The 26,223-nt window shown below is 43.0% G+C and overlaps 2 protein-coding genes across 5 annotated transcripts in view; both read left to right on the top strand.

Moving 5' to 3' along the window:
* The window catches only part of SAP130 (Sin3A associated protein 130), a 33,394-nt gene extending 30,886 nt beyond the window's left edge, over positions 1-2,508 (top strand). Inside the window, exons 16-18 of the mRNA XM_029911108.1 lie at positions 506-639; positions 1,435-1,548; positions 1,752-2,508. Coding sequence (XP_029766968.1) covers positions 506-639; positions 1,435-1,548; positions 1,752-1,910 — 407 coding nt within the window. The 3' untranslated portion in view covers positions 1,911-2,508. The remainder of the gene's footprint in view (positions 1-505; positions 640-1,434; positions 1,549-1,751) is intronic.
* A 5,434-nt stretch (positions 2,509-7,942) lies between these two features.
* On the top strand, positions 7,943-25,870 carry AMMECR1L (AMMECR1 like). Of its 4 annotated transcripts, XM_024216806.1 has the most exons (9): positions 7,943-8,206; positions 9,633-9,739; positions 12,009-12,453; positions 17,017-17,070; positions 17,494-17,604; positions 18,196-18,310; positions 19,080-19,170; positions 20,188-20,284; positions 22,377-25,870. In XM_024216806.1, the coding sequence occupies exons 3-9, from the start codon at positions 12,047-12,049 to the stop codon at positions 22,486-22,488; spliced, it is 987 nt and encodes a 328-aa protein (XP_024072574.1). In that variant the 5' UTR covers positions 7,943-8,206; positions 9,633-9,739; positions 12,009-12,046; the 3' UTR covers positions 22,489-25,870. The 4 variants fall into 4 exon arrangements, with proteins under 4 accessions (XP_024072574.1, XP_024072575.1, XP_024072576.1 ...); XM_024216807.1 differs by lacking the exon at positions 9,633-9,739; XM_024216808.1 differs by lacking the exon at positions 17,017-17,070.
* The last annotated feature ends 353 nt before the right edge of the window (positions 25,871-26,223 follow it).

Raw genomic sequence — 26,223 nt, 5'->3', positions numbered from 1 at the left:
CACCTCCCCAACAAGCCCCACTCCCCCTGGACCACCCTGACAAGCCACCTGCACCCAGATCCCAACCGAGTTCCAACCAGCTGCACCTGGATCCCCACCCCATTGAGTCCCCCACATCCACACCCCCTGTGCTGAGCCCTAACCACCTTCACCTGGACTCCCCTGCAGAGTCCTGTTACCGTTGCACCCAGAGGAGGAGCAGGGCTGGGCTGCCCTGTCTTCTCCTCTGCAGGTACAGAGGAAATATTGTAGAGGCAGAAACATAGACCAGCCCCCACACTATGTCTATAGTGGGAGCACTAACCCTTACTGTTGTCCCGTCACCCCTCCTCCCCACCCCAGTTCTGCTGCCCCTACTTCCACATATGTCTGAAATCTTCAGATATCTGGTACATGAGTGGATATTGCTGTCCTGACCAACTGATCTGTGTTAGGTTCTTATTGGAGCATATGGAGGGGGGAAAAAATCTTACAGTATCATAACTGTCCTTTGTTCCTATGTTAGACACATCAGATTTGTGTTCTTTGGTTTTAGAAGAGAAGAAGGCTATGCTGCAGGAGATTGCCAATCAGAAAGGAGTATCCTGCCGTGCGCAAGGTTGGAAAGTCCATCTCTGCGCAGCACAGTTACTGCAGTTGGTAAGTGAATGGGACTTACCAGTTGAGCTTCCTACAACATGGGGAAAGTAGGAGTACTCCTAGATGAGCATTAGCTGTTTTGTAAGCATCACGAATTAGAAAAACACATCAGACACTGGAGTATCTCAGACTGTTTGGTCTGTAGGGAGTTGGCCATATGCTCTCCAGTTGTCAGGAATGTGTTGCGTGTGGTTCAGAAACTTCAGAATGGTGGAGGTTTGGATCCAGACATAAAAGCTGATGCATTCTGTTCAGATGCTCAAAACTGGCAACTCCCTCCCTCTGATGCACAGGTCTGAGGATGTCTGTTTGGGATGGTGCTGCTGATAGGAGGAGGCAGCACTGCTCCACATTCTTGGATGTTTCTCTTTTGGGTTGGGGGTGAGGTAGGTGCTCTGCATTCTAGCATCAAATTCCCCCAAACCTCTGCATTCCCAGAATAGTATTGAGGAAAGAAGGGAAGCAGCTCCGCATTTCAGAAGGATCGGGGCTGCTCTGGATTCAGATGTGGGGATGCAATTTGTACTCCTCTGAATTCTTCAAAGCATCTGTTTCAGGGGCAAGAGTCAGAGCGCACTGGTGAGGATCCATGCTCGTTCAGAAGTGGAGCAATCCTTTTATAGGATGTTAGTATGAAGAATAACGCTACATCAAAGGCTCCATCATGAATAAGCAACATGAGTAGCTGAGGGAGTAGCAGAATAGTCTCACTTGCTTGTGTATAATTTTCTTAATATGGAGGAATGTTGTGCATTCCAGTGATGGGCATTCTCACTAAGGTCTCATGTCTTCTAGACTAACCTGGAGCATGACGTGTATGAGCGCCTCACCTCCCTGCAGGAAGGGATAATCCCCAAGAAAAAGGCAGCAACTGATGACGACTTACATCGAATAAATGAACTGATACAGGTAAAAGTTGATGGCTCAGTATATCTACTTTACCCTTAATTACAAACTCATTCTATTGCTGGCTATGGTGCAGTTAGTAAGAACTACCAAGGGGGGAAAATGTTAGTGTATTTCAAGAGTGATTATTCAAAGGTGACTTACAGACTTGGAAATGACAGAGAGAGAGAGTTCTGCTCTTAATGACAGTAGTGTGTGTATTTCAGGGGAATATGCAGAGGTGTAAACTTGTGATGGATCAGATCAGTGAGGCCCGAGACTCCATGCTGAAGGTCTTGGATCACAAGGAGCGTGTTCTGAAGCTCTTAAACAAGAATGGAACCGTCAAGAAAGTGTCCAAATTAAAGCGAAAGGAGAAGGTCTAGAGCCAGAAGAATAAGGACTCTGGAAATGGAGAACATGTACAGAATGGAGTTGTGCAGTCTTTTTTTTTTGCGGGGGGGGGGGGGTTATTTTGAAGTAGAGCATCTGACTAAAAAGGATGAGTTCTAGAGAACACAGATGGATGTGTGGAGCCCATTGACCTGGAGGGATTGGCCTGGATCTGTCATAATGAACAAAGATTTTTCTCTCAGGTTCATCCCTTTTAAACTCTTTGAAGTCACATTTGTTTAACCCTCCTGACGTGTCAGTGCCTACTAACTGGTACTCGTAATGCAGTGTGTGATGGACAGTCCCCTTTTCATTTTAGAATTTAGAGGTAACTTGCAGGTTTGTCCATGGATTCCTGCAGGAGACCTCAAGAATTTGATCTGAAAGTATTGGCTCAGACTGCCAGGAGCTTTTCAAACCATTGAAAATGACACCACTTCCAGTTACCGATTTTCTTTCCCTCCCCCCCTCCGTTTTTCTGACTTTCCAGAGTCTGAAGTAACCTTCTTAATCCAGTGCCATTGCACTAGATCTGCCACATTTAGAATCTCCTGGTTCTGAAGTCCTAGCTGTCATTTTTTTTTTTTTTTTTTTTTTTAAAGAACCATTTCAAAGTGATTTTGTAGTATCTGTTGTGTGTGTCCATGTTGGTGCTCTCGGATACTTGTTTTGAAGTACTTCTCTTCCAACACAGTACTTCTTGTAGCTGGTGTGATGCTGTTAATTGTATGTACCACATACATCCTGAAAACTTTAATAAAGGACTTGGAGACTTTTGTAACTGAGCTGTTTGTATATTTTTATGCTATAGAAAATACACAACCCATAAGCTCTAAAAGAAACTCATCCCCTGAAAGACATTGCAGGAATGAGGAGCTGGATTTTGGAAACAGAAATCTACCTCTTCTGCTGCTGTCAGGAAAGATAGTTCATTGGGGTTTCAGCCTATATAGGTGCAAGTGTGGTTTTCAGTTTTATCCTGAGTTTCCATAAGGGTTCCCAAATTTAGTCCACTAATGAAGAGTTATTAATTCTGAGTAACTATGCACAGTACACACAAACTTTCATGACACCACCTTGCTTTAGGAAGTAATTTAGTTTTCATTTTGAGTTCTAATCTTCAGGTGGCTAATGGTCACTGGAAACTCAATGTACTTTTCTGACCATCTGAAATTGTCCAAAAAAGCTGCTATTTCATTCTGTAGCATAAAGAGATTGGAAGCACTGAATATGAATAAAACTCATTATAACAAGGTGAGCGTGCTGCTTTTTTCATATGCACCATATTTCAGATCCATCTGCCAAGACAGTCTCATTCTGATTTGACTCTAGTTTTATTTAAAAAATATACATCTCTGTAATGCATTTCTGATAATGTTACAGTAATTTTGGCTAATATGGAACAACTTAAATTGTGGTGTGGAACTTAACTTTTGGAAGGAGTGGTGGGGGAGAGTGAAAATGTCAGTAAAATACCATTGAAAAACTTTTAAAATATGTACTTACAGGCTTGTAAAAATTTAATTCTGCGAAGAAATAAAGGAACTAATTTTTCATACTACAAAATGTGGAAGGCAAGCTGTGGGATCAAATCACTTTCACTTATCAGTTTTGTTGCTTGTGGTTCAGGAAAGGGCTATCTTGAAATGCACATAATATTGTCAAAACACTGTTTGGCATAAAGTAATATAGACTCAATGAAGAATGAATCTGCTCAGCTGAGCCTAGGTTTTACAGAAGGTTAGAAATACTCAATTTTATCTACCACAGGAGCAAGCTTAAATTCCCCTTTCAGGCTGATAACTGCCAGCCTTCAGCAGAAAATGGCTTTCTGAACAAATCATTTGTCATGATCAGAAATGGTTTTTACATGAACATTATGGCTTTATAGGTCTTGCTCTTAGATGCTTTGCTGTTTTATTCCAAAAAGCTATTCTTAATGTAATCCTTTCAACTAGGACATTATCATCTAAGCCTAAATGGTTTCTGTAATAATTGGGATTGATACTATACATCTATTTATATACAAGACCTTCATTTTTTAGATGGAAGGCTGAAATTCCTTAAACACTGAAATGAAATACAGGCAACTTCAGAGTCCGTTTAGTGCTGAGGAAACTACTGTTTTTAGGCAGTAACAAGGAGCAGATAAGGGCCATTTGTGCTCAAGGATTTTTAAAAAGAGTTCTGAAATTTTGTTTGCCTGTAACTTGACAAATCTATCTCTAACTTTTCTCTGAATCAATCTTGGGCCAGACCTTCAGCTACTGCAAAATGGTGGCACTCCATTGTCTTCAACAGAGCTATGCTAATTTACACCAGCCATTGATTTGCATGCTTGTTGGCGGATGCAGCAAACTCAGCTCTCTGAATTTGGGCATGTGGGATGCTGTACTGGGGATAAAGCCTGGGCTCAGACCATTTTTTGTTGTTGCTTGAAACAGCAGCAGTCCTCCTCACAGCATTTTGCTGCCTCTTTGGATACATTACCCCTTATGATAACCTGAAGAAATGTACGTATATTTTTAACATTTTGGGCAATGTCTGGAGTGCTGGTAGAGCCAGTAATTCTTGTGTAAGATTTCTCTACACAGCTTTGTCAATTCATTTCGCCTGACTTGCAGCTCGAGACCTTCACTCTCTTTCAGAGGAAACACTAGTAACTCTTTATAGGCAGCTAACAAATTACTGTGAAACCAACAGCCCCATTTCTCCTTCAAACGCTGGGGAGTTCCTAAATTAAGTATGGTTTTGGGTGTGTTTCAGTGTTCCTATTTTTTAATTCCAAAATGCTTCTGGATTGAATATTGTCAAACTCTCTGGGGTGAAAGGGCAAAGCCATACATTCTTTATTTCTACCATACAGTTCCAAATCTTCTATACCCTACGCTCATTCTTCACAACATTGCTGTGAGGTGAAAGAATGCAGAGATTAAAAGATTTTTCCCAACATTACCAACTAGAACTAGGATTTAGTTTTTGGCTTGCCATTTTATGCTCCCATCTCTCCTATAGCAATACCTAGGGGTTGCCACCACTATACTTCATAGGAAGTGCCTTATATTCAAAATACTCTAGCTTTCATGCCCTACAGCCTCTACCTGTAAGTGTGATGCACCCCACTTATCAACATCTAACCACACACTTCCCACATTAACCAGTCTTCAAAGATGAGAGGGTCAGTCAGTGTATTAGTGTAACTGTGCTATTAAGCTATTTTTATTCAGATTCCTAAATAAATTGATGTTTTGAGTAGGGCTGTCAAGCTATTAAAAAAAATAATTGCAATTAATCGTGCAGTTAAACAATAACAGAATACCATTTATTTAAATATTTTTGGATGTTTTCTACATTTTCAAATATATTGATTTCAATTACAACACAGAATACAAAGTGTACAGTGCTTACTTTATATTTATTTTTTATTACAAATATTTGCACTGTAAAAAACAAGAAATAGTATTTTTCAATTCACCTAATGTACTGTAGGGCAATCTCTTTATCATGAAAGTTGAACTTACGAATGTAGAATTATGTACAGAAAAAACCTGCATTCAAAAATAACAGTGTAAAACTTTAGAGCCTACAAGTCCAATCAGTCCTACTTCTTGTTCGGCCAATCGCTATGAGAAACAATTTTGTTTACATTTACAGGCGATAATGCTGCCTGCTTCTTGTTTACAATGTCACCAGAAAGTGAGAACAGGAGTTTGCATGGCACTGTTGTAGCTGGCATCGCAAGATATTTACATGCCAGATGCGTTAAAAGATTCATATGCCTCTTCATGCTTTGGCTATCGTTCCAGAGGACATGCTTCCATGCTGATGACGCTTGTTACAAAAATAATGCGTTAATTAAATTTGTGACTGAACTCCTTGGGGGAGAATTGTATGTCTCCTGTTCTGTTTTACCTGCATTCTGCCATATATTTAATATTATAGCAGTCTCGGATGATGACCCAGCACATGGTGTTTGTTTTAAGAACACTTTCACTGCAAATTTGACAAAATGCAAAGAAGGCAGCAATGTGAGATTTCTATTGACAGCTAGAGCACTCAACCCAAGGTTTAAGAATCTGAAGTGCCTTCCAAAATCTGATCAGGACGGGGTGTGGAGCATGCTTTCAGACATCTTAAAAGAACAACACTCTGATGCAGAAACTACAGAATCCAAGCTACCAAAAATGAAAACCAACCTTCTGCTGGTGGCATCTGACTCAGATGATGAAAATGAACATGCATTGGTCTGCTCTGCTTTGGACTGTTATCAGACAGAACCCATCATCAGCATGGATGCGTATCCTCTGGAAGGGTGGTTGAAGCATTAAGGGGCATATGAATCTTTAGCACATCTGGCATCTAAATAGCTTGTAATCAAAAATAATATAAAGTGAGCACTATACACTTTGTATTCTGTGCTGTAATTGAAATAGATACATTTGAAAATGTAGAAAAACATCCAAAAATATTTAATACATTTCAATTGGTAATCTATTGTTTAACAGTGTGATTAATCATGATTAATTTTTTTAATCATGATTTTTTGAGTTAACTGCGTGAGTTAACTGCAATTAATCGACAGCCCTAGTTTTGAGTTTTCTTAATGAAACAGCTAAGTAGAATTGGAAAAGGTTCAGAAAAGGGCAACAAAAATAAGGGGTATGGAATGGCTTCTGTATGAGGAGTGATTAATAAGACAGACGTTTCAGCTTGGAAAAGAAATGACTAAGGGGGATATCATAGAGGTCTATAAAATCATGACCCGTGTTGAGAAAGTAAATAAGGAAGTGTTATTTACTCCTTTTCATAACACATGAACTAGGGATCACCAAATTAGATTAATAGGCAGCAGGTTTAAAATAAACAAAAGGAAGTATTTTTTTTACACAACACACTCAACCTGCAGAACTCCTTGCTAGAGGATGTTGTGAAGGCCAAGACTATAACAGGGTTCAAAAAAGGACTAGATAAATTCATGGAGGATAGGTCCATCAGTGGCTATTAGCCAGGATGGTGTCCCTAGTCTCTGTTTGCCAGAAGTTGGGAATGGGCAACAGGATGGATCACTTGGTGATTAACTGTTCTGTTCATTCCCTCCAGGGCACCTGGCATCAGCCACTGTTGGAAAACAGGATACTGGGCTAGATGGATCTTTGGTTTAACCCAGTATGGCCGTTCTTATGAACATAGGGTGCACGCACAAAAGCAATTTAATTACTGAGGCGGTGCTACACACACTTAATACAGGCCAACATAATTGTGTCGTGTAGCCAATGGGCATGCCCAAGTGGTAAGACCAGCAGGAATAAGGGAGCCCCAAAATGGCTGCACAGTCACCAGTCGCTGCTGTGCCTCTGCCAGCCGCCATTGAGAAGGCACCAACACCCCCCACTCCCCCGTGTGGGCACGGCTCGCTCCGAGATGTCCGTGCTGGCCCCAACGCTACGGCTGGCGCTGGCCTCAGCTCAGCCAGTCAGAAGCGGTCACTGTAGACAAGCCCCGGCCTCCGCCAGAGATATGAACCACCTAGCAGAGGTCGCCACTTCGCGGCACAGCCGTGTCTACACTAGAGTAGGGGCTGTCGCGTGGAGCTTGGCCCGGCCCCTGCCTACACAGCGGAATCTGAGCCGCCCACCCATACAACTCGGAGCAGACACCACCGCCCACCCCTCCGTTCTAGTGCGCATGCCCTTCTCCGCCCCCAAACGCGCGCGCTCCTCCGACCGTGTCCATTATCCAATGAGAGAGCAGAATTCACACCGCGTGAGTCAGGCCCTTCCATCAGCCAATGGCCCAAGCCAACGGTTCGCACTCGATGGGGAGGAGGAAGAGCCATTTTAACTCATTCGTATTAAAAGAGTCACGTGCCTATGGTGAGGTCACATGATGCGAAGCGGAAATATTTGGCGTCTATGGTTTCTTTGTGGAGGACTATCCCTTCTTCTCTATGGTCGGGCCAAGGCCGCGGGGCCGATGGGAGGCTGGCGGACTGTGCACATTCTTCCCCTATTACCTCACTGTCAGGGAGGAGGCTTCTGGGATAGGGGAGGACCTGGGTGCTGCCTCGCTCCCTTCCAGTCCTCCAGCCCCTCTGCACGGCGGCTTGGGGAATTCTTCGCCCCGGCTTCGCTGTGCGGCCCCCCCCGCCCCGCCGGGCCCGCTTCTCCGGGGAGCCCCTGCCCAGCCCATGGCTCCATGAAGCGGGAGGAGGCGGCGGAGGGGAGGCAGCGGCGGCGGCTGGGCTGAGACGGCAGAGAAGCCGCGTCCTGCGCCGGGGCCGGAGGAGAAGGTGGGAAAGTCCCCGGCGAGGCCCCCACCCACAGCGGCCTCTGCGCTTGGGGGAGCCGGGCCCCCTCCCGGCGCGCGGGGCTGTGGAGGTTAAATCCCCGCCCTGAGCCGGGACGCGGGGGGGGGGGTGTCTCTGTGCAGCCCTGCGCGCCCCCGTCCCGGAAAGTTTATCGGCCTCGGGCGCCGCCTGTTGGCGAGAAGCAGCCTCGTTGCCCCCGCCCCGGTCATCTCCTGCCCCATCACCTGGCCAGTCACCTTCCTCCCCCAGCCCCCGCTGGTCACTTCCTGCCCTCCCAGTTGATCACCTGCTGCTGCCCCATCAGCCCCTCCCCGGTCACCTCCTTTCCCTCCCCAGTCACCTGCCCGCTCCCTCCCCGGTCACCTTCTGCCCGCTCATTTCTTTCCCACCCCCTTATATCGGCTGCCCCATCACCTGCCACCAGCCCTCGCTGGCCACTTCTTGCCCTCCCAGCTGGTCACCTCCTGCTGCCCCACCAGCCCCTGCCCTGTCTCTTCCTTCCCCCCACCTTACATCACTTGCTGTTCTATCAACTCCTCTACCCATCCCCCAGTCACTTGCTGCCCTATCACCTCCTTTCCCCTGGCCGTACATCTCCTGCCCCTGCCCGGTCACCTCTTGCTTTCTTCCCCATCTGGTCATCTCTTGCCCCATCACCTGCCCAGTCACCTTCCTTCCCTTAGGCCCCACTAGCCACTTCTTGCCCTCCTAACTGATCACCTGCTGTCCCCATCATCCCCCGCCTGGTCATCTCCAACCACCTAAACCCCCACATCTCCTGCTTCCTCCCCACTTGCCCAGTCAACTCTTTCCCTCCCCCACATGTGCTATATTGCCTCTCAGGCCAACTTCTCCCCTGCCAGTTCCTCCTGCCCGTCTCACTGCACGTGCACCGTCACCTGCCCCATCTCCACCCTACCCCTGCCAGTCCTTGCAGATTCCCCATGTTTTATGTCTTGGGGTATTTAGAGTAATTGGAGTTTACTGAAAGCACCTGGTTGCTCTCTGTCTGTCTTGCCCTTTCCTGAGGGGTGGGAAGGCAGTTCCTGGTCCAGGGCAGAGTTTAACTAAGGTGAAATGCTGTCTGATATTGTATCAAAAACAGTGCCTCCACTAAAGCATCTGTTCATTGCATGCTGACTTCTGCATGAGTTTATATTATACCCAGACGGTAGCATATGCAAGAGGTCCAGGGAATGTGGTGATTGATAGATACCCAGCCTTTGTTAGCAGCTTCACCTGATCCATCTCTTCCCGTATATCGGCTAGGCCTGGTAGTTAGGAGTGGACTCCTGTCCAGTCTCTAGCTTCCATGAATCCTTTTGTACAATTCTTGTCTTCATGTAATGACCATTTTATAACTTCAGCCTCATCTGTAACACACAATCCCTGAAATCCTCCCTTTCAGATTTGGGGAATAGGAATGGGACCTGAGAAAAGAGAATTCATTCCTGATATTAAGTAGCTTCCCCCACACGCTGCTGCTCTCTTGGCAATACAAGTTTTCTGCTTTCAGTAAGTATGACTTCATGCTAATACAACAAGATAGTAAGCTCCTATTTCTTTGCACTAACCTATATTCGTAGCACAGAGAGAAACAATCTGCCAACACCCCAGGGTGCTAAAGTTGCCTTCCTGGATAAACTGAAAGTGCTTTCATGTTTTGTCAACTCTGCATCATAAACTAACGTTGTGGCAGGATGACCAAATGTTGTGCTTTTAAGGGATATGTTGTTTAAATGGCTGGAAACCCAAAGATTCTAGTGCCCAATCTCTGAAACAAGTGTTTCTTGAGCATGCACTGTTAGTCTTGCTGCTGCTCTCAAAAGATGTAGTCTAATATGTAAACAGGGCAGGGTATATATGTGGTGAATTTAAGAGTGATAAAGCGAGAGCTATGTGGTGTGACTTGGTTCATTTGTATTACACTAGTGTCCAGATTGAGGCTCCTTGGTGCATTACAAACACATTAAAAGGCGGCTCCTGCTTTGAAGAAAGCTAGTGCCTTTATCTCTACTCAGTCAAATTCTAGATTAGGTCACAAATGAAAATAATCTTGGTATCACTCTAGTCTTCATTTGTTCACAAAGCAATTGGGGAGGATGAGTGGTCACTGCTCAAAACCAAACTCGGACTGCGACATTGGGCTGTTGCAGGTCAGGATGGAGGTGTATTGGCATAGTTGTATGGGAAAGATAGCACATCACATACCTGTGCAATTTAATTAAACACTTTAAGCAGAAGTAGTCCACAGAGAGAGAGAACAACTCACGAACATCCCAAACCAATCGTGTTCCATTTTGGGATAGCACAACAGTCCTGTAGCAGCTAAAGTAACTCTTTAGAGCTTAAATTGTTCTTGGTTGTAGGAGAGGGAAAGGGAATTTCCCTGCAAAAACAGTCTAATCAGCTATGTACCAAATTGGTTCTTTTCCTCCCAGCCTGTGTGTGTGCACTCATTTCACCCACCACTTGAATATTTGGAAATTGGAAGAATGGTCCAGTGGTCAAAGCATTGGCCTGTCAAACAGAGACCTGGGTTTGATTCTGACTCTGCTACACTTCCTTTGTGACCTTGGGTAAATAACTTAGACTTTCCATGCCTTAGTTCCCCATTATGAAAACTGGGGCTGATACTTCCCTACCTCACAGGGTTGTTGTGAGGATAAACACATTAAAATTTGATATGTTTGGATATTATGGTGATGGGACCATGTACTTATCTACATAGATTCTTACCCCCCCACACACTCAGTCCTCACCCTTGTGCATGCTGACCCTCAATCATTTCCTGACCCTCTTGCACAGGTGCCCAATCTCTGTGCCTACATTCGATCTGCTCCTTCCCGGGGTGCATGAGCCTGCACTCAGTTTTTCCTCCCTACATCTTGTGAGTGTACGAGTGTTTTCTTCTGCACCCCCACCACATCCTCTGACCATGCTAAATTCTACCTCCTCCCCCATGGCTGGTATTCCATTTCCTTCTCTTATGCTGGGTATACACTGTGCTTAAAGCTACTCCCTACCCTGGTACATATCCACCTATAGCCTTTCCTATCCATGAGCCCTGGTTTGAGTCTGTATTGCTGGCACTTGATGTGTGCAAACACTATCAGCTTCCTTTAGCTGGTGGTTCTAGTCCTGGTGTGGCTGTGCTGGAGTCTGCAGTAATGGCTTCTTTTTATAAAACAGCAGTTTATGGTGGCAGTTTCCTTTTCTTCTTGACACATATTGACCAGGCCTGAGTTGAATCAAGGGGAGGAAAGCCAACAGCCTGGCTCTCAAGAGACTTGCGACAAAAGATCTGTGGACCACATCCTTTAGGAGAGTGGGGGAGGGGGAACCCACCACATGCAGGGCTAACAGCCATTAAGGGAGAGGCAGTAGCCGGTAGGTGAAAGAATGATCCCCAAGGGAGTGAAGGGTGCCAAGTGGGATGTGACTAGAGTCCTAGCACTTTTTTTCTATTTCACTTCCTGCTTGGAGGCCAAATGATTTTTCTTGTATTGATTTTCCTACTTTTATTTTTAAAATATACAGTAAGCCTCACCAATCATGTTATTAGTGTGATCAGGTGGAGATAGTGGCTTATGTACACTGCCACTCTGCACTGAAACGCCTACTCTCTGTACAATGATTTGGGTGTTGTTTTGTATCTGTAAGTGTGTTGCTCTGTCATTTTCCCCCCCAAAAATGAACCTGTCTAATATCTTAATAGGGGAGAGGAAGACACTCTTGCTTTTTTACCTAGTGTAACAATCTTTTATATTGCTTTTTTTGCCAGGGTTCTGCAGTGCTCCAGGCAGCAAGTGCTGAATCAGGATGGGAAAAAGACGCTGTGTTCCTCCACTTGAGCCCAAGTTGGCAGCAGGCTGTTGTGGGGTAAAGAAACCCAAATTGTCTGGGAGTGGAACACACAGTCACGGGAATCAGGCTACAACTGTGCCAGGCTCAAGTTCGGGTCCTCTTCAGAACCACCAGCATGCAGATGGGAGCAATGGAAGGGAGAACATATCTGACTTAACTTTGGGCCCTGCAAATTCCCCAATTACTCGAATGAATCCCACTTCAGGAGCTCTGAGCCCCCTTTCTCGGTCTAACGGAACTGCCAACAGTACCAAGAACCTTGTAGTGACAGCGGAGATGTGCTGTTACTGCTTTGACGTACTCTACTGTCATCTCTATGGTTTCCCTCAGCCACGACTTCCTCGATTTACCAATGATCCCTAGTGAGTAAACCCATATGTGCAGGAAGAAACCTGACAGTCCAGCACCCAGGGCTCTGACTTGGTGGGGAGGGAGAAGGGATCTTTGGAAAACAGGCAAACTAGTGTTCAGGAATACAAGGGGGGTATTGTGCTGCTTGTAGGATGATCTAAAATCAAAACCAAAAAGATTGACCATAAGTAGGGAGTAAAACTCATATCTGATTTGTTTTGGACATAAGTAGGCGTTTAGGGAATGACATTTCCATTTGTCATACTAATAGAAGGCAAATTTTAAGCTTGGAAACTCTCTGTGGGAAGAGCAATAGGCTTACCCAGAAGCTTCAGCTCCCTATCTAACGGGCTAGATCATGCAATATATCCCTTACCAAGATGTACAATCCCAGTTTACGATAAAGCATCCCAACTTCCCGCTACTGTGATTTGATTCCTCACTGAAAGAACTTAATTATACAGTAATATCACCCTCATTAAAGCACAGTGCAGCTTTAACTTGTATAATGCCTTTCATGCAAACTGTACAAAAGGGTTAAAATAGAGTAAGAGAAACAGAAGTGGTATGGAGCTTTTCAGAAGACATTTAAAATAAGATGGTAAGTTTGAGGGTGGGGTAGGGAGCCAACATCATGTGGCAGGTACTGCAGTGAAACCAACCTTCATGCCTATCGTGCTGATTTTGTGAAGGGATGACGCTGCTGCTTGGTGAGTGGTAGGAGAATAGACTGTGTCAGAGGTAGGTTGAAGCAAGTCAGTGGAAGGTTATTGAAAACAAGGGATCCATCCTGAAATAAAGGATGAGCCAGTTGAAGTTGGTTGAGGATTGGGTGAGACAATGGTGATTCTTTGTATGTGTAAGAGGATGGGCAAGAGAATTGCAATAGTCAGTGAGATAATGAAGATTTGGAGGAATCAAAGCAATGGTGTAAATGGGCAGTGTTGTGGAGATGGTGTTAGGCAGATATGCAGCTATAGAAGAGATGGAGAGTCCTGATTCAGGCATGACACCAAGGCTATGAACAAAGAAGATGTCTAAGAGAAAAAGACAGGAGATGGATTAGTTCTGTGAGGATACTCCTCAAGCATTTCCATCTGTGAGGTTTAGCTGAGGAAGTTGAGAGGAACCCCAAGTTTACTTAGTCAAGGCAAGCAGAGCGCATGGATGACAAGTCATTACAGGTGTCAAATCTGACAAAGAAGCAGATAGAAAAGAACAGTGGGCTGAGAATTGACCTCTGTGGGACTCCTTAAAGAGGGGTTGTGGCACAGATGAGCCACCACCAAAAGTGGATAAAAATAAATTGCTTTAATTTTTAATGTTAATTTACATTAATGTAAAATTTATGTAAAAGTACCCATCCACCTTTGTCAATAGCTAAGCTTGTTAGACTTATTAAATAGACTGGATACCTCCACCCCCATTCAGTTTTCAATATGTGGCATCCACATGACATAAGTTGTGTATCTGTGCAATTGTCATCACATAAGAATTCTGGCTGCATACTGTACTCTAATGCACTATAAATACATTTGAGCAGAGAAATGGTCTAGGCTAGACTATAAAATAGTTGCTGGTAATATCCAAATCTAAATATTTCCTTGTCATTCCCTGGGATCTCAGGGTTTCTTTTAGAAAAGTGTATATTAATCTGCTCATTGTTTGTTGCTTGCTGCTTGGAACAGGAAGATGAGCTGTACTGTTTTGTCTATTCCCAAGTCAATAATGCAACTTTATTTTGTATAACCTCTTTCACACAAACTCTGTTACAGAACACTTTAGAGTTAAAAGGCACTGTTCAGCTGACTAATTTTAAATAATTCAAGTTTTTGATAGTACATCTTGTTCTTAAAATTGCTCTTTTTTAATAAGGGTTTTTCTGTTCCTAAGGTGATACTTATGAAGGTCCTAAAAAGAGCAGAACATCACATCTGTGGGCCTATCTCCTCCTTCCCCTTATTCAGTGCAAGTGCTTGCTTGCTATTCCTTCCAGGGCTTTGGAGCGGAGCCTGAAGCTGGAGCGCAGAGCAGTGGAGTTGCAGGTTTTTGCCTGGAGCTTGCTCCGGAGCCGGAGCACAGCTCCAAAGCCCTGGCTTTGCTGCTACTAGCAAACACTCTCTCTCAGGCCCTTAGGAAGCGCATGGGCATAGGTTCCCTCTATGGGATGATGTTGCCATGCTGGGGCATGAGACAGAAGTGTAATAAACTATATAAAACCGAGTGGTGTCAAGTGTTCAAAGCACTTAGACCAAAAACACAGAAGTAATTTGCAATGGTGTCCTTTTCACTCTGTTAACTTATAATTAAGAGGTATAGACAAGAGACAAAGGTATGCACTAATAGTGACCAGGTCACGTGGACAGACAGGTATGCTAGACAAATGGTAAAGTAGATGCCCTTGTTATAAAATGAAAAAGCTCATAATTCTAGAAGTAGGAAACCAACAAGAATGCCATAATCAAGTTCCTAGTTTGCTAATTAGTGAAGCCTAACTATATTTTGTCTGTCCTCTGGTACCAGGATACTTTTACCAAATTATATCCTTTTTCAGCATCAACATTATTTTAAGAAGTTTTGAACAAAGCAATGTGAATGTGCTAAAAACATGCACAATTGATGTTGGCTGTACAGCATCAGGTATGCTGGTCTTCTAAAAATTGACACTATTCTGAATTCAACTATCCTGTCCTCTGTGATTATATTTCCATCATATTAATGAAAAAAAGCCACAATCCAGTTCATTGAAAACACAGATTTTGGGTAGAAATATGCATCTTCAATTTCAATCCTAGAAAAGACGGAACTAACTCAGGATTATGTTCCATCAACCATGGAGCCTCTCCCTCTTTTTCTGGGCTCAACCTGTGACCTTTCTCTTTGGGATCAGTGTCATGTTAGCTAAGTAAAGGAAGGGTTCCAGAGCGTTTTTGATTTGTTTATTTTTTTTAATTTGTCCTTGTGCGGTTCCAGTATTCACTAGATCAAGCCAAATTTCCACTGAGTCTGTGGCAGTAAGGTCATCAGCCTGTAGTCTGTTAAATTTCTCAGACATCTCTTTTTGCAAGTTTAGTACCTCTCTATAGAGTCTGTTATGTGAAATGTGTATTATGTTTTTCCACATGCTCGTTGCCAGTTTCAGTATGCAGTAGCTGGATGGAAATGTAGAGATGCATTCTCCTGAGAGTTCCACCAAGCATTGCTCAAACCATCAATCCTGTGTTTCTTTGCATTCAACCAGGTTGCTAATGGTTGTGGAAGAATTTTTCAACCTCCTGTTGTGGCAGATTATTCCACAATTGCCACTTGAGTCTTTCTTGCTCCTTCCTCTGGAACTGTGTCTGGTACTGGCCACTGTCAGTGGTAGGATACTGAACTAATGGTGACTGACTTCTCTGATCCAATATGGCAATTCCATTGTTGCTCAGGGATGTTAATGGGTGTCGCTTTCCTCATTGGATTTTAAATAGTGTACACCTGTACATCAGAAGTTTACATGACTACTTGAGAAGTGCTCACAATTTCATTTATTTTTGTTCCCTAAGCAAAACATTATGGTGGTTTTGGTAATTGAAAATGTCTCACTTGGAGGATCAACAGATTCATCAGGATTCTGCTCTTCCACTTCAGTAGACAACATTTCTTCCAACGGCACCTTTTGAAAAATTAAAAAAAAAAAATTTCTGCATTATTTGAGATGAGAATGAATCCTTTTTAACTTTATTCATTCACAACTCTTGACGGTGTTTAGATTTTTCTTTAGAAAAATTGCTTTCATTACTTCAGTCCATACTCTTGCTTCTCTTCCACCATTTTTCATCTTTAGACATATTCAATCTGAGAAATTCGTACACTGATGTTTGGTATCAACTAATCACTTGTTCTGAAACATTAGTTTAACGCCTTTCTCATTTATTCTGGTTAGAATTAAAAGTGACCAATTGAATTCAGTACTGTGAAGCCTGGAAAAATAAGGTTAGCTACCCAGCTTTATGTGTAGCTCCACATTATCAGATGCCCTGCCCAACTTTCTAGAAGTTTATAGATTCTAGCAAACCCCCTAACAGTTCACGACCTTATACCTCCTCTCAGCCCTTCACAAACTTTCTCCCTTCTCCCAACAGCTAATGACACTATTCCACCCGCTAATCACAACCTCCTCTCCAGCCACCAATGACTCCACCCATTTCTGTTCCTCTCCCCCCTGCAGGCTTCCCATCTGGGCCTACTGAGAAACAAGAAAGGTATAATGAAAACCTTGACAATCTCATCATCATTTTCCTGTTCTAAAAAAGTTAGGAGTTAATTTATTCACAGATTGAAATTAGAGCCTACTGTTTCTCATATCAAACCCCCCCCCCCAAAAAAAAAATAAAAAAAAAACCCTGCAAATATGTTCATATAAATTCTTGGGGGAGAAAGGTGTGAAAATTGCAATAAAACTGTGTAAGAGGGTGGGATGGTGTATTTTGTTTTTGTTCAGTCAGGAATGTCTGTTCAGCAGGAGAGAATCTCCATAAATATAAATCAAATGAAACATAGGCAAAAGGAGTAATGAATAAAAATTTTCCTAGCCCTGGGGAATTGATCCAGATGTCAGAACTTGGACATAACCCAGAAAAATCTAGGTTTGTTTTTTTCCTGAAGAAAAGTTTTTTTCACAACCCTAAGTGTGTGCTTTTTGTGCAGCGCTTTGGTGTCCTTCAGTTTTAAAGGCATGCTATAAATGTATAGGTGTTTGTTTCACCTATGTTAATTTGTTGTGGATTTGTGTATAAATTAGTGGACAATACCAAGAATTCAGAGACTTGCACAGAGAGGCAGCCTATGGGGTTAAGCAACTCTGCTGCTCATGGGAAAAGGTGACAGATACTGATCTGTCTACAGATACTGAAAAGAGGGGGGAAATGCCTTTAACAAAAAATTACTAGGTAACTGATGGCACACTGGTGCTTATCAGAGTTAGCACACACTTGCTTTTTCACACTTTGTTTGTCTCCCCCAAGGCTGGGATTCTTTGAGGCTAGCGTGTGTTTGTTTTGCCTTTTCAGTCCGCTTTTTGTGACGTGGAAGACGGGGCGAGACAAGCGGCTTCGTGGCTGCATTGGAACCTTCTCAGCCATGAATCTTCATTCAGGACTCAGGGAATACACATTAACCAGGTAATAACACTGAAAATGAAGTGATTCTGAGACCAACCTAATGTGCTAAAGACCTCTGTTTTTAAAGAGGATTCAACGCATCAGAGAAATTTTATTAGATTTATAAATCTGTATAATTTTATACATTTCATAATAAAAGAAACGTTCAGAACTGCACGATAGTTGAAAAAACGTGACATACCAGGGACCTTATGGACCATCTCTGCAACAGCTGAGTCTTCTGTTATCTGTGACATCTGGATTTTGCTTGACCTCTTAATTTTTTTAAAGGTAATTTCAAACTTATTTACATGCTGAATGTGCCCGCAGCCTGAACGTTTTGGTGGTTAATGCAGTTTCAATTCTCTTGCCAACGCGACTATTTCTTTACAAATCCAGAGAGGCTCTGTTGTATCTTCTAGTGAACCATGTTGAGGTCTCTGGATACATAATATGAAGATAACAGGGTAGGATTACTTACAATGGCCTCCACCTCTTGTGACTGGAGAAACTTTTCTGTCATCTCAGGCAGGTTTTAAATGTAATGACTCTGTGTGTGTCTGAAATGTTGCAGTGTCTGGTTTTAGGCCATGTGTTTCTGTCCCTCTGTAGTGCACTTAAGGACAGCCGATTTCCCCCCCTGACCCGTGAGGAGCTGCCTAAACTTTTCTGCTCTGTCTCCCTCCTCACTAACTTTGAGGATGCCAGTGACTACCTGGACTGGGAGGTGAGAACAGGTGCATTTGGAACTCTGCATCACTCTCTCGTTCCATTCGGGTTCGGGTTAGTACATGGTAATGTGTCTCCTTCATTACAAGGGTGTATGGATGTTATAACTGGGCTCAGAGGAACTGGGGATGGAAAACAAGAGGAGACAGGAAAGAGACCAGTTAAGTGATGGATGAATAGTCCTGTTGTGGTTGGGAAGGGATCTAATTGGGGGGCTAAGGGAGGTGAGGATGTGGCTGGTTTTATGGGAATCTAGAGACAATTTGGTGGAATATGAGGACATTAGGGATTAGAGGAGGATATCGTTTAGGTCCTAAGCAGCCAATTGGTGCCAGAATGCTAGGGAGACCGTACATGGAAATGCATCCATTTTATAAGGAGAAATAAAGAAGAGGGACTTGCCAAAGTTTGTGGCTTGTGGGTGTAGTCTGCTGGTGTGACTCTTCCTCTACAGGAACTCATGGCCTGGCTGGCCCAGGAGAGGAGATGGGAAGCTCTTTGCCCTGTTAGAAGTCTGTGGCCTAGTTTGGCCCAGGAGAGGAGGCAGGAAGACTGGTTGTGCTGGCCTGGAAGAAGAGGCAGGGGGCCATTTGCCCATCTGGGGAAGCCTTTGGTTAGGCTGGCCTGGGAGAGAGAGAAGGTCCTTTACCATGGCAGGAATGTGGCCAGACTGGCGCAGTGATGCATTGTGCTTTGATGAAGATAAGTCAGTCAGGGATTCAATCCCAGCAAATACCTCTCACTTGGCTTTTCATTTCCATTTGTAGGTTGGGATCCATGGGATCAGAATAGAGTTCATCAATGAGAAAGGTGTCAAACGTACAGCCACGTACTTACCTGAGGTTGCTAAGGAACAAGGTGGGTTTCAGATGGCTGCCATATATGGCAGTTCATCTTGTCACAGAAATGGCATATTTAAAGTTAAGGATTGTGGGTCTAGATTGCAATAGCTGTGAAAGGCCTTCCACTAGAGCCACAAACACCAAACATCATGTGGCTAATAGACACTCTACACCACTGCTGTCTGGCTTTCATCTGGCCCTTCTTCCCCTCCCATGTACACACACAATTGAGTCCTTTAGGGTGAAAAGGATCCCGGACTTAAGCAGTGGAGGATCTTGAAGTTTGGACCTTTCAGCTTTATTCAGCGTTGCATGTTTCCTCTTTCATGTTTCTCCCACCACCAAGGATATCTGCAGGCCACACAGCACCAGCACTCCAACAGGAGAGAGACTTTTCTCCTCATTCTTGCTAATGTAGCTCCTCTAGATGAGGGCAGGAGCCAGGCACCCTTTGAGCACAATTCCCACTCAACTAGCAATGGCCACCATTGTAACTGCACAAAATATTGCCTCCTTTCCTCCACATTGCAGAGTTGAGTTGTCACATCCTGCTGGCCCTGGGGCAAAAGACCAAGGTAGGAATTTTAATTCTGATCTCTCACACAGCAGTGCACTGTGTTGTCACTAGACCATCAGGCTGATCCAAATTCAACTCTATAAGAGCTAGGTATTATTTTAAGATTTAGACAACTAAACTTGAGTGGTACATGGAGAAATGGGTCAGCGGTCCATGCAGCAGTAGCAGGGCGGAGACCTTCCCAGAAGAACACTAAGCTGCTATATTACAGGAGTTACAGTTCCCCTAGGATTTTAGAAGGGTTGGAGTGTGTGTAGATAAGTGTGCAAGTATGAGACCATGCATGTCCAACTCACTCAGTGTGTTTATAAGGCTCAGTCTGTAACCTGCTGTATGTTCCGTTTTTTGTCAGCACTGGTTTTTCTGGTTTTCTACAGCCCTGTTTGTCTCTTCCTTTTCTTTACAATGTGGCTATATACTAAAATAATAATCCCCCTTGCTGTTACTTCTCAACAGACTGGGATCAGATCCAGACCATAGACTCCTTGCTCAGGAAAGGTGGATTTAAGGCTCCGATTACCAATGACTTTAGGAAAACAATTAAACTCACCAGGTAAGCTGACAGCTTTGTAGTTTTAACTTAATCAGATAGTATATTATTGGTTTCAAAAACAATCCGTTTTCTGCTTGCCTTTGATACCAATATTGACATGCCACGTTCAGATGAGAGGTGTAGGTTGAAGGTCAGCATCGTAAATGTTATACATGAGGTAGAGAGTTTATATTGCAACACAGTATAACATGTTCAGTTCATGCAGAAGTTATGGAGCTGGGCACCTCTAAGTGAGCAAATTCCAAATGAAATTTTACTGCCTCTAAATTTACTTGACATTTATCAAGGTGAAAGATTAAAAGAAGTAGAACTCACTAAGCTAACATAAAGTAGATGCAAAAAGAACGAGGAATACTTGTGGCACTTAGATTCTAACAAATGTATTTAAGCATAAGCTTTCGTGGGCTAAAACCCACTTCATTGGATTCATGCAGTGGAAAATACAGTAGGAAGATGATACGTGTATACACTCACACACACATACACAGAGAGAGAGAACATGAAAAAATGGGTGTTGCCATACCAACTATAACGAGAGTAATCAGTTAAGGTGGGCTATTGTCAGCAGGAGGGAAAAAAAAAAACTCTTGTAGTGATAAACAGGATGGCCCATTTCCACAATTGACTAGAAGGTTTGAGTAACAGTAGGGGGAATAGTTCTACTTTGTGTAATGACCCATCCACTTCCAGTCTTTATTCAAGCCTAATTTAATCATGTCTAGTTTGCAAATTAATTCCAATTCAGCAGTTTCTCGTTGGAGTCTGTTTTTGAAGGGTTTTTTTTGTCCATATATTACTCAATAGGATGGCATATCTGTAAGGAAGGTAAAGCTCTTTTACGGTGGAACCAGCCTTAAAGTAGGCTGGTTTTCAGACTTGCCCACCTATCCATGCTCCCAACTGCACTGTTGGTTGTATTCCCTTTGTGTCTGCTAGGAGGAAGCAGTGTCTGCAGGATATGGTTGTTTTGGGTAAAAATGGGGACATTCTGCTTCTTGTCAGCCCTCATCCCTAGAGCAAGGAAGTAGAAATGTGCTATAGTAACAGAGGAAGGGATTGGATGAAGATTCATTAAAACCAGGGATAATATGGACTTGCCTTCAGCTATTGTGTACATATGTAAAATGCTGTGGATGGAAGCAAACCCTTATCTGTTGTAGAAATTCACAAGTTTCCCAAAATGGACCCTCAGATTTTTTGGATTCTGATGGTGGAACATAGAGTAGCTATGTACACTCTTCAGGAAACCCTCCTTTACTTTGCAGCTTTATTAGTCATTTCATAAATGTTTCAAGTATATTAAAAATTAAATTCACACCGGGGTGAATAACACTTGAAAATACATTCTACTGTTTCCCTAAAAGTTTAACTCCTCTGCTTATGGCTTTTCTCAGAGCAAACATGCATAACGAATGCAAACTAGCAGCTTGTTGCCAGTGTCCCGGACTACCACTTCCTGAAATGCTGTAACTATGATTGTCTCAGGTCAGGCTCTGATGTTGAAATATGTGATGCTAAAACAGCTCACTTTTCCACACACATTAGGTATCTAGAAGGACTTGCATGATCTGATATAAACAGTATTCTGTTTATAGGCAACAAATATCTTTGTCAGTCATTGGTGCTAAACTAGCACAGGTCACTTGTGTCCTCTCTTGAATCATGGGTCAAAACTTACATGCTTGGATGCCTTAAGTTAGGTACCTAAATTCATAGGTACCTGCATCAAAGTAGCCTGATTCTCAAAGGTGCTGAGTACTCATTGACATCTGAGAGGTCTCACTGTTGGAAATCTGGTCATGTTGATCACATGTCTAAATATTTGTTTAGGAACCTGATTTTAGGCACCCAACTTTGAAAAATGTTGGGCATTGCTTATAGGATGGATGGATAGAGACACAAAGCACTTCTTCAGTCTTTCACTCTAATCTCACAGCTTACATTTTTTCAGGCACGGAGCCCATCTTGCTCTGTGTGAGGTTGCTCAACCGTTGTGATGCTACATAAGTGAAGATAATAAGTACACACTTGATATTTTTGCTGATGAATATTGTACTGTAGTTACTTCCTGTTATTTCCTGTTTCCTCCCAGGTACCGCAGTGAGAAGGTGACAATCAGTTATGCAGAATATATGGCTTCCCGTCAGCATTGTTTCCAGAATGGCACTCTTCATGCCCCACCCCTCTACAATCATTACTCCTGACACACGGCTGCATGACCAGTCCCGCCCCCCAGTTGCCACCAACGGCTATGACATCATTGGGGCAGATGCCTCCTCTTCTTGGTCCAGTTACTTCTATTACTGCACCATTTTATGATGCTAGCTTCCGTTGCCAAGTCTGCCTTCCAGCTGACCTGGGGGGAATGATGTGAGTGTGACAGAACTTCAGGGGCCCAAGCCTTATCTCAGCCTTCCCTCAAAATGGGGGTTTAGTTGGATTGGGGCTCCATGACTAGGAATTGCAGTGAGGTGCAGAAGACCTCTGGGAGTGAAAGTGCCACTTCAGATTGCTCTGTCCTTGTATGTCCTACGTTCTGGAAACTTGAATTGTTAATTATGAAAGCCCCCCAGATCAAGTAGGAGCGTTCCTCTGGCAGTCTGGGCAACGGAGTCCAACAAAACATTTTTAGGTTATTTTAAATTCTTTTTTTAATCTCTGGTATTTGTTGTGTATCAAGAGCTGATTACAGTCCCCAAACATCACAGGTGGACATCACGTTAAGGGGAGGGTTGAACATCTGGATAGCACCCCCTCCTCCTGGATGGAAACCATTTAAAGATGTGAACACCCTTTGGATGGTATTACAAATGAAACCATTGCTTAAACCCCAGAAGGCTTTAATTCTCGGATTCCACTGTCAGTTGAATTCTCCAGCCCTCTTCTTCTGGTTCATATTCAGTTTTCTGGTTTAAACCGTGTTTTATGATGTAGCCTGCTATTGAACAGAAATGGTGAGGTACTTGAGTCTGCCTGGAAGATCTCCTCTCAATTACAACTAGGCTTCCTTACTGCCTTAGACACTGGTGGTAGAACCTACGATGGATTGGGGAATGGGAGGGGGCTCTTGCAGGGCATTGATTGCAGTCATACAAATGCATCTAGTGCCTGAAAGTTGTTTAAGTCAAGCAAGCACTCTCGGAGACATTCCTTTCAACAGGACAGCCACTTTCTCTAGGGTGACTATTGATCTGATATGAGAGTTGTTGATGTTCCAGTTCAAGGCAGGTCTACAGAGTAAAGCTATGTAGGTTAGCTTGTAAGTCACTGTCTAACACAATTTAGTCATAGCCACACCAAGCAATTTTTTTTTAAATATCAGTTTTACTCAAACCCTATTAAATTTCTGTGCATTTTGTATTTCCTCACCCATCACTGCTGATTACACAAGATATTTGCCACTAAATGGAAGCATCTTCTTATCCAGTCTGCATACTCCTCCTACCCAAGTCACTGAATGATGTCCTCAATACTGGATTATGGCACCTCTAAATTAATTATCAGGGACTGTAAAATGATTATACAAGCTTCTTACAGATATCTTGGTAATAGGCAAGGATGGTCAAAGAAAACACAGATTAAGAACATAATGGACTAAAGGATATTTGATTGCATATATCCTCTAAAATATGTGTGGTAATGCTGGCTTTTTAAACAGTCTGATATTCCCAGCCAGAAATTTACACATGTTCTCTCCTTATGTGGGAAGTGGGTCTGTAAGAAACCTCAAAACTGTGCATGCTGTTCCTTCTAATTCCTCTGAAGAAGTGAACAAAACCCTGCAGTTTTGCTTGTCAGTGTCATGTTGTGCTGCTCTTGGGGAAATGTAGATGTGAGGAAAAGGAGGGGGTCCTATTTTGGATATCTGTGCAATATCGTCCCAGCCTTGCTTCTGTACTGGGTCATTCTTATGAATTGCCACATTTCCCTTGTGATGTAGATGAAACAAGTTTGAAGATGAAGGGATTGTTTCACGATTTCCTGCTGCTGAGAATAAATCAGTCTTGTTACAAACTAGAGTGATTTGTAATTACTCTCCTAGGTGCCGTGAACTGATGGGGGAGGGGGCAGGGTCCAGTCTGGACATACCATTCACCTCCACCATCAATCAGTACTGATACATAGGGCTACACTCATTACTGTTCAAGTGTTCTATGTTATAATTTGATTTTTAAAGATTTAAAAAAACAAAACAATTGGTGCTAAAACTTCGCCCCTGAGCATGCTCAGTGAGACTGATCATGCAGGTATATAGTGCCAGGCTGTTCACCCCTGGGCACACTAGCGAGACAGGTCATGCAGGTGTATAGTGCCTGGCTACACGACTCTATAGTTTCTTTTTCAAATGTTTGCCCTGATCTGTGTCTTTAACAGTGTATTGTGTTCTCTGGATTGGATTGAATTTTAATAGAGGAGGGAGTGGGTTAGCTGCCATTTTAAGAACAGAACTTTAGGACTGAGTGACCTGGTTGCATTAGATGGAAGTGGGCTGAATGGCTCGGGAGTGGGGAAGCCTTACCCCTCCCACTTCCATCCCCTCCACCCAGTTTATAAATAAAAATGCCTCTATTAAAGATGGACTGTGTTCTTGTCTTGGTGCTGAGTGGAAGAGCAAGCAGACTCAAGAAATACCAGTCTGCTGTCTGAGAACTGGGCACCCTCAGAATCAGTCCCAAGTGGGGTCCAGTTAGAAATCAATTGAAAAGCATGCCAGTAATCACATCATCTCAGAAAAATCTCTGGCAGGGACAGTGGTTCTCAGGAAATAATCCCTTTTCTGGATCATTAGATGGCAGGTATGCATAAGGATGAGACAAGTCTGAAATGAAACATACGGCCTTTCAGTTGCCTAACAAGAAGTGGGCAACCAAAATAAATGTTGACCACTAGGATTAAAGATCATCTCTGCAGGGGTCCCTTCAGTTGCTGTAGAACTCAGCTGGATAGCAGGTAAAATCTGCTCTTTAGAGGGTCCCAGCAATAGTCAGATGGTTTGGATTTTGCTCATCCTTAGCTGAATGCCTTTTGGTCCAGAAGGGTTTATTCTCATGATAACCATTGCTGGGAAGTTACCTTGCTGCAATTATGCATTGTCTTGTTTTACAGTAACTACAGGAGAATGTCTTTGATCACTGGAGATGTCAGTGTTGGAATGTTTCCACTGTGAGGTTCTTAAAAACTTTTTCATAATGTTAAACATCCAATCTCTATAGAGGCCATTTCAGTCTGAAAAGTTTTATGGTCAAAATATCACATATAGCTACAGTTTATAAGAACAAAAAAGTCTAAGAAATCCTGAAAGTTCATTTTAACTTTGGGACAGGATTACCTGTTTTTCGTAATACGTTAACATCTGCAATCTTCACAGACTTAGTGCTGTTTTCTGTTTGTATTCTGGAACCTACATGTTTCATTTTTTGGTTAATTTAATTTTATTTCCTTAAAGCAAGGAGAGTTCTTTTGACATTCAGTGCAGAGATGTCAGACCAATTATTTGTATTACACTTGGTTGCCTCCTAGCTATATAACTTCTGAGTGTAAATCATTGAACTCTATCCTCTAATGAAGTATTGTAGAGAATAAATCATAATGGATAAAGATGCTTTTGTTCTGTCTCATCTTTTTTCTCTCTCTCTCTCCTCTTTTTCTCTCTCTCTGAATCTTGAAGTAGAATAAGATGATATCTCACCTTGAAAGCTGAACATGTTGTATGAATACAAGGTCTGCTAATGAACTTGAATTTCCAGTCTGGTTTTTGGAGGAGGGTAATGAGCTGTCTGAGAGGAGACAGATTATCAAAGGAAGGAAGAAAGCAACATGAGATGTGTGAGGAAGTTTAAAAAAAAAGTCACATGAATGTTTATCACATTAAGAATGTCATATAATTAAATTGCAGAGAAAAGGCCATACACCTGTAGTTGGCAGCAGAATTAATTTAT

Source organism: Terrapene carolina, unplaced genomic scaffold (genome assembly GCF_002925995.2).
Source record: "Terrapene carolina triunguis isolate 2854851 unplaced genomic scaffold, T_m_triunguis-2.0 Scaffold88, whole genome shotgun sequence".
In the NCBI taxonomy this organism is placed as follows: Eukaryota; Metazoa; Chordata; order Testudines; family Emydidae; genus Terrapene; species Terrapene triunguis.
Note: the sequence above shows the minus strand (reverse complement) of the source record. Positions and strands in the feature narration are given on the sequence as shown.